Raw genomic sequence first — 9,181 nt, 5'->3', positions numbered from 1 at the left:
ACAGTAATTCAAGATTCATATTTTAGTAACCCAGAATTGATTTGCATGTGAAATAAATCATTACAATAATAAGAAATATTTATAATGTGCCTAATCTCAAAAGGCAGCTCTAGGTGCAGGACAGAATACACTATTCCCTAAAAAAATATGTCTTGAGCGCATGGCGGAATGAAATACATAATTCCATATGGTGTAGGTTGACAGGTAGACTGTTCAAAGTTTCGATCCTGAGTGGGAAAAAGACCTTTCACCAAAGGATTCTGAGGAAACACGCGGCATTCTAAAAAGACGGGTATCAGATGAAGAATGTAGGTGTCTTGAGGGAGTACAAATTTGCAAAAGATCAGAGAGATACTGTGGTCCAGTCCCTGAAACCAAGTCGAAACAAACTGTAAAAAGTTTGTACTGTGTACGACTAGCGATGGGCAACTCAATGCAACAATTTCAAAAGTGGTTGTATATTGTGTGATTGAAATATCAAACAGTTAGGGTCTTTTCAGTGAAAGTTTCATAGCTTCTGGATATGTTTCCCAAACACGAAAGGCTGATAACAACTTGAACAAGGCCAAGAGTTACAGTGTCTGCAACAGCACATAGGGCATAATTACCTTGAGGTAACACTATGAGGGCACTATCGGAAAACATGTCCAAGCTACATTAAATCTCAATCTAAATCATCTGGTGAATATTTTGATCTTTTCAGAAAAAAAAAATAGCGCCAATGGCACTTGATCACAACTGGCACATTGTGAAACTACTCATAATTAATGAGGTACAATATGTGGCGTCATGCGGTGTCCCATCATACCATATATGAAGGGTGTAGCACTTGTGGTTACTGAGTTATGGACAAATATGTATATTTCAGGTCAAATGTCACTGAGGTCATGTGACATTTTGTCAAAAAAAATTGAATTGCTAAGTCATCCCTATATACCAAAAATCAGACCTAGCTCTATTGGCTCGCTCAAAATTAGATATGCACATAATTAATGAGGTACAATATGTGGCGTCATAAGGTGTCCCATCATACCATATATGAAGGGTGTAGCACTTGTGGTTACTGAGTTATGGACAAATATGTATATTTGAGGTCAAAGGTCACCGAGGTCACAGGAGATTTTGTCAAAATATTTTATATATCTGCGTGAACGGAGGGACATGACCCAATCTATAAGGCCCTGGACTTCATCCATGGGGACTAAAAACTGTGTTACTGAATCCTTTTTGCAATATGAATATGATGACAAACTAAATTTTTATTTTACTTGCCCTTATACATGGGATTCTATAGACAGCTGACTTATACATGGTAGTCTATGGTGGTGTAAACTAAAAAGTCCTCTAACATGGCCAAATCGATGTGCATCTGTATGGGGTAGGTTACTATCCTTGTGCAAAGTTTGAAAGAAATTGACCTGGGCATGTCTGAGATATCTGCGTGAACAGACGGACGGATGCACACACGGACGCAGGCACGCACACACGGACATGACCAAACCTATAAGTCCCCCCGGACGGTGTCCGTGGAGACTAATTAGACAGACCACGAAGTCAATGAGCAACATACAGCTGAAAGACTATTTTTCACATTGCGATTTTAAGCCCATTTTTATGAGAAAAGGGACATGTATATGTATATGGAGAAAACAGCAGAAGACATATTTGTAAATTGTTTGTTAAGTGACAATCATATATGGCAGATCGTCCATGTAGCCGACACGAACACGAAGTGTCTGATACCGGCTACCGAAAACTATGAAAAATAGTAAAGAATGAGCTACAAAATTACTATCAGTTTTAAGTTGCAGGTAGAATAAGTCTGTGCCTTTGTATAAAATACTATAAAAATAGTAGAAAGTGAGCAACCAGCTGAAAGTTAGTCGAGGAGACCTTAACCGCATATCATTTGCATCTCCTTGTCGGCTACATGGACTGTGTGCCTCATATATGCATCTCTTGAAATTTTGTGGTTATAAGGTATAACAGCAGTGTAAGAATAATGAGGTTAGAATAAGTTAGTAAAGCTAAGTTGACAGTAATTAAGATTACAAAATAATACACTAAGCTGAGGAAATCTGAATGAAATAAATGTTGAAAAGTAGCAAAGTCATGGTCATCTTTTGTCTAATACCTTGTGTAAGTTCATGAACTTTACATAAATCTTGCTATAGATTTGTTGCTAATGGGCAATAACTGTGTTTCAGATCATTTGAGAGCAATCCATCCATGACAGGTTTAAATTGTTATATACTTCTATTTAAAGGAGAGAAACATCTCAAATAATTTTTTCCCTGTAATTTCCTGTGAGAACACATGGACATGCGTAGGACTCTATGCTGGTGCTACCTTGCAACTTGTCATGGCATTGTATAACCTGTTCACCCCAATTTCCTGTAGACAGGTCCACACTCACCATTGATAACAATGGGTTTGGGCCATACCATGGTAGTGAAAGATGTAACATGTGAGGTCATGGATACTTAATCTCAGGAATGTCAAAGTCTGTATATTGACTCAAGCATGTTACATAACAAATGCTTAGGGTCATCTCAAAAGTGAGAATCTAAACTATGAAATATGGTTTTTTTTATTGCTTTTGATACCCAAAAGAGCATAGAAATCTCTTATACTTTGAATCAGCCATCCTGCATATTTCTAACATTCATCAAAACCTCATTTCTGTTCCACAACTCATAAAACAGTCCACAATGTAGGATTGGTGTACATTCCAAAACTACATATATGAAAGACCCCTAAAATCAATTAGTTAAAAAGGGGGGTTAGAAATTTCCCAAAACTATATAACCTCCGCTCCGTTTGGCTCCATTTTTCCGAATTGGAACCTTGGAACCAGTCTATGTATCGGTACCAAATATCAACGCAGTCTGTTCAGCAGTTTTTGACTTTTTGTCGTTTACGGAAATGGACGACATCAAACACCGGTTGAAACCACCTCTATATCACAACTTCCAGTTGTGATAAAAAACACATTTAATGCATGCCCTCTGATTGTAAGCTTAGCCGACAAAATTTACATTGTGTAACAAAAACAAGACCAGCTATATCACAGTCAACAGGTGAAAAATATAGAAATAAAGGGCACAGTGAGATTTTAATTAAAGACAATTTATTGAATATAATAATTAAGTCACTTGCAATCCTATAACATCTAACTTGTATATTGTTATTCTTCCATAAAAATCTGTACTATTATTAAATATAATTTTCATCTTTGTTATACCATCAGCTGTGACCGGAAAGCTGTACAACAATGAGTTAAGTAAAATGACATTGATGAGGAGGAAGTATAATTATAATTTTTCTGCCATAGTGTATCTTTGTCTTTAACTTTTTTCAGCCTACTCACTCCTAGATTTGTCTCATTTAACCACACTCCCTCCACAGTCACACAGATTTGTCTCATTTAACAACACTCCCTCCACACAGATTTGTCTCATTTAAGCACACTCCCTCCACAGTCACACAGATTTGTCTCATTTAACAACACTCTCTCCACACAGATTTGTCTCATTTAACCACACTCCCTCCACACAGATTTGTCTCATTTAACCACACTCCCTACACACAGATTTGTCTCATTTAACCACACTCCCTACACACAGATATTAGTCCGTGGAGGGGCCCACCGTGCACCCCCCTCACATCCCTACTACATGGGTATTTTTTTGTTCTTTAGGACCTGCTGAACAAGAAAAAAGATGTTCACATTGGATATTTTGGGATGCACGACCTATCTGGGCCGGTTTTTGATTTACATGTACCGCAAAAAATGGCGAAAAATGGGTAGGGGTAGGGGGTACTATATCCTCCCCTACATTAAGTAAACTAGCATGAAATAGCACAAACCATACATTTTTGGAAAGCTCAGATTCTGCTCTTTATGAGAAACACCAGTTTTAGCAAAATTGATTTGTGTACATAGAATAGGACGACTTTAAAATGAATTTTTTTGACAATTTTGAAATTTTTTACCCAAAATACCATGTAACAATTGTGATTTACTTTTTATTAAGCAAAATTTTGACAGCTTTTTGTGTTTGAATTATTTATTCCAACATAATAAACAAGAAAAACAGTGTTAACATTAGATATTTAACTATACACTACTTCTCTGGAGTCAATTTTGAATTGCGTGTATCTGTATGGGGTGTGCAAAAGCCAGGGGTAGGGGTACAACATTCTTTCCTTGATGAAGTAAACTGGCTTGAAATGCCATATACCTTATAGTTTTAGAAAGCTAAGATACTGGTCTTTCTAAAATGCATAAAGTTTTGGTAAAAAAATATGACGTCATAGAATTGGATAACTTTAAATCGATTTTTTCTGGCAATTCAGTATTTTTAACCGGATGAAAATACGATAACTATTGTTTCCTCCTTATGAAGCAAATCAAACAGATTTATGGATGTTCTTTACTAATTGCAACGTGCTGAAGAAGAAAATAAATGTTAAAATTGGTTATTTACCACGCATTATTGTCTCTAGTCACTAAAATAGCAAATTTTGCTACACTGGTATATCGTGAATGGGCATTTTATGCAATGAACTAATGCACAGCCTTAAAAAGAAGACTTTAAAACATGCACGCATAGTCGTATTGCAATTTTCTCCAACAAGTAAATAGATTATTGATGACTGTCTATTTTTATAATTTAATTTTCAAATATTTTTCGATAAAATAATTTTGATAAGGCGTATTTGGAAAATTGTCTATGCCTCCTTGTCTTACTTATACAGCAAGTATTACTAACAATCTATTAGGCCGAGGCTCGAGCGGGCGTCTACATGCACCTCCCCCCACCCCACAGGATAACACACTTGTAATTTTCAGAAGCCTTGGGATCCCTAGAATAAGAAATGGGATTTTAACAGACAAAATATAGGGACTCAATAGCTGTTATGGTCATGTTTTGAAGGGTACCACAAAATCACGATTTTGTGACCCACATGGATTTTTGTCAAACCTGTCTTCTTGTACGTGATCTGCTGAGCTTAATGTTTAATATGACCTAGGTTATGGGGTATCACTAGAAAGGTGATTTATTCTTCTTGAAAATGGTATATAGCAATATGCAATGTCTTCTATAGTTTTCATGAAATAGGGCCATAATTTACCCCATACCCCAAAGTTTTATGTCACAAATTACTGTCAAAACTAATCTAAATTCCACCAATTTTTACCTATACATAATACAAAAGGCAATACTGTGTATTACCTTTGTGTTATTTGCTACAAGTACATGTTAGAAACTTGGAATAAACTTTTAACAGAAAAAATATTGGGATCCTGTAGCTGTAACAGTCATATTTTGAAGGGTACCGAAAAATCACAGTATTACTGACTCTTATTCGTTTTTGTTAAACCTGTCTTCTTGTAAGTCTTCTGCTGAGCTTATTTTGAACATCGCGAGGCAAATAGGGTACCATTACAAAGTTAATTTACTCTCCTTTAAAATGATATGTTGCAATATGCAATATCTTCTATAGTTTTCATGAAATAAGATCAAAGCTTACCTCATACCCCAACGTTTTATGTCGCAAATTACCATCAAAACTAATCTCAAATTCTACCAATTATTTTCCTAGACACATTACAAAAGGCAATTCTTTGTATAAAATATATTTTGCCTGGAACAGGGACATGTCAAAAATATGAGTTAGACTTTTAACAGACAAAATATTTGTATTGAATGACTGTTACTTGCATGTTTTGAAGGGTACTGTGAAGTCAGAGTATTACCGACTCGCATATGTTTTTGTTAAATGTGTCGTCTTGTTAGTTTTCTGCTGAGCTTACTTTTTACCATAGGCTAGCTTATGGGCTGCCATTGGAAAGACAATTTATTTGGCTTTAAAATGACATATTGTAATATACAATATCTTCTATAGTTTTCATAAAATAGGACCAAACCTTACCCCATACCCCAAAGTTTTATGTTGTAAATTACTGTCAAAACTAGCATTTAATTTCGATAAATTCTATTAAAAAAGACAAACTTTGTATGAAACCTATTTTATTTGTTACAGAGACATTTCCAACTATGAAAAATACCATTAACAGGATAATTATTGTGATTTAATAGCTGTTAGCATCATAGTTTGAAGGACAGCAGGATATATGTTGCTGAAACCCGTGAAATTTTATTACACAAGTTTCCATGAAATTTATCTGCCAACCTTTATTTTATCCGTAACGCAGATTGTAGGGTATCGTTACAAAGCTTTTATCACTCTTTATTTTAGCATATGATAAAGTGCATTATCATCTGAAGTTGTGATGAAATGGCAAAAAACTTACCCCAGGCCTTAGTTTTATTTGCAAACTACATCTGTTAGAAAACTTTGCAGTTTGCGAATTTGGGATATGGGGTAAGTTTGGTCCTATTTCATGAAAACTATTAAAGATATTTCATATTACAATATGTCACTTTCAGGCAAAATAAATTTTCTTTCCAATGATAGCCTGTAAGATAGGTTAGAGTAAAAAGTAAGCTCAGCAGATGACTTACAAGATGACACATTTAACAAAAACACATACGAGTTGGCAAGACTGAGACTTTACAGTACCCTTCAAAACATGACAGCAACAACCATTCATTCCCAATATTTTGTTTGTTAAAAGTCTATCTAATATTTGTAACTTGTCTCTGTAGCAAATAAAACAGATTTCATACGAATCATTGCCTTTTGTAATATGTCTAGGTAAAAGTTTGGTAGGTTTGAGATTAGTAGTGACAGTAATTTGCAATATAAACTTAGGGGTGTGGGGTAAGTTTTGGTCTTATTTCCTGAACACTGAAGAAGATATTGTATATTACAATATGTCATATCAAAGAAGAAAAAAATACCTCTCTAACGATACCTCAATAGCCAGGTTATGTTAAAAAATAGGCTCAGCAGATGACTTACAATAAGACAGGTTTAACCAAACGTATGTGAGTTGGCACTACTGTGAGTTTGTGGTACCCTTCAAAATATGACTGTTACGGCTACAGCATCACAATATTTTTTCTGTTAAAAGTCCATTTCAAGTTTCTAACATGAACCTAAAGCAAATATACTAAATTTAATACAAATCATTGCCCTTTATATTATGTCCCGGTAAATAGCTGTGCGAATTTGAGATTAGTTTTGACGGTAATTTGGAATATAAAACTTTGGGGTATGGGGTAAGTTGTGGTCCTATTTCATGAAAACTATCCAAGATATTGCATATTGCGATATATTATTTTAAAGAAGAGTAAATTACCTTTCAAATGATGCTCAACTTGCTACGTTATGTTAAAAAGTAAGCTCAGTAGAAGACTTTACAAGAAGACAGTTTAACAAAAATGTATGCGAGTTGGCAATACTGTGATTTTGCAGTACCATTCAAAATATGACTGTTACAGCTACAGCATCCGGATATTTTTGTGTTAAAAGTTTATTTCAAGTTTCTAACATTTACCTGTATCAAATAAAACAAATTTGATTCAAAGCATTGCCCTTTGTATAATGTCTAGGTAAATAATTGGTAGAATTTAAGATTAGTTTTGACAGTAATTTGCAACATAAAACTTTGGGGTATAGGGTAAGGTTTAGTCCTATTTCATGAAAATTATAGAAGATATTGTATACTACAATATGTCATTTTAAAGCCAAATAAATTGTCTTTCCAATGGCAGCCCATAAGCTAGCCTATGGTAAAAAGTAAGCTCAGCAGAAAACTAACAAGACGACACATTTAAAAATACCGTCAATGACACTGTAGCTCCCATCCTGGACTATTTAGTGTTTGTTCTCTGGTCAGATATTTGAACATGTGTGAAAGGGATAAAGTGCATGAAGTGAAAATACTTAAATGTAATTTACTGGAGATAGTGAAATATGTTTAATGTATTTATTCAGAATATAAAATGGAAAAATTACAGAATTAGAAATATCGTATACTGTGATACAACCATTAACTAAACAAGTCATTGACAATGACAGTCCCCACTTGTAATAGGAGTATTAGTCTTGATGGGGCAGGGAAATGTGGTCATTAAGAAGTATCACTGGAGTGTATATGTTGAGATCTATGGGCAAATACCGTACTCGTCCGAGTATAAGCCCCTGCTCGTGTATAAGCCCCCCTACTGATTTTAGAGGATTTTAGAAAATGCATTACATCCGTGTATAAGCCCCTACCCTAGTGTAACTCAAATACAGAAAGGTTAGGAGAGTATATTTGGTCATTTAACTTGGTAAAATTAATTTTAGATAATAAAGAAACCATTAAAAGATGTTAAAACAATGGGAAACTGGAGTTCCCTTGACAATATCGTAAGGAAAATGACACGTTTTTCCAGTACTATCTTGATTCTTTGACCCTACTCACCCCCGTCGCCTAAATAGAATAGTCTCACTCACGTCCGCCATTGTTTATTTTCATTCACGGCCACGATGTTTTCATGCTTGAAACATGCAGTTTCTTTTGTTTGAAGCAATTATCCTTTCATTTGTGAAGACTTTTCCTGGTGACTATTACAATTTTCACTGCTATGTTGTTGTTTTCACAAGATGTAGACAGTTTGATATTGGAATATTGAGTTGCCTTTCCGTGTGGGCAATGCATGCCTGTTCACATTACTGTTGATCAGCAGCATACATCATTTACATGACGTCTTTGTTTCAAGTTTGGGTTTTTTTTCGACGCTGAAATTTCACCAAAATGTCACTTCTGTATTCAGAGATTGTATAATCAATTTCTTTGGATGTGTAAGTCGATTTTGAAAGCGATAGAAAGATCCAGTGGTGTTGAAAAAAATCGTGCGTAAAATTAGCATAAATTAACCGTCCATGCCAGATAACATGGGGTTGCTCGAGTATAAGCCCCTCCCCTAGTTTTACCGCTGTTTAGTGTTGCCAAACCGGGGGCTTATACTAGGACGAGTACGGTCTATGTCGTTGTTCCCAATTTGAAACACATGAGGCATGTCTAAGTTATGGTTCTAAATCGGGAAAAAAGATCAGACCTCTAGCAGTATTGGCCAGCCAAGAAATACATATGCGCATAATAAATGAGGTACAAGATGTGACATCTTAAGGTCTAATATCCCATCAAAATTGGAGGGTATAGAACTTGTGGTTACTGAGATATGCATATATATGTATAATCAAGGTCAAAGGTCATTGA

The 9,181-nt window shown here is 35.2% G+C and overlaps 1 protein-coding gene across 1 annotated transcript in view; it reads right to left on the bottom strand.

Annotated features, from left to right (window-relative positions):
* Positions 1-3,113: 3,113 nt before the first annotated feature.
* The window catches only part of LOC139121054 (nuclear receptor 2C2-associated protein-like), a 48,659-nt gene continuing 42,591 nt past the window's right edge, over positions 3,114-9,181 (bottom strand). Inside the window, exon 4 of the mRNA XM_070685653.1 lies at positions 3,114-3,266. Coding sequence (XP_070541754.1) covers positions 3,147-3,266 — 120 coding nt within the window. The 3' untranslated portion in view covers positions 3,114-3,146. The remainder of the gene's footprint in view (positions 3,267-9,181) is intronic.

The sequence above is a fragment of the Ptychodera flava genome, chromosome 21, assembly GCF_041260155.1.
Source record: "Ptychodera flava strain L36383 chromosome 21, AS_Pfla_20210202, whole genome shotgun sequence".
Classification (NCBI taxonomy): domain Eukaryota; kingdom Metazoa; phylum Hemichordata; class Enteropneusta; family Ptychoderidae; genus Ptychodera; species Ptychodera flava.
This window is presented reverse-complemented; position numbering and strand designations above follow the sequence as displayed.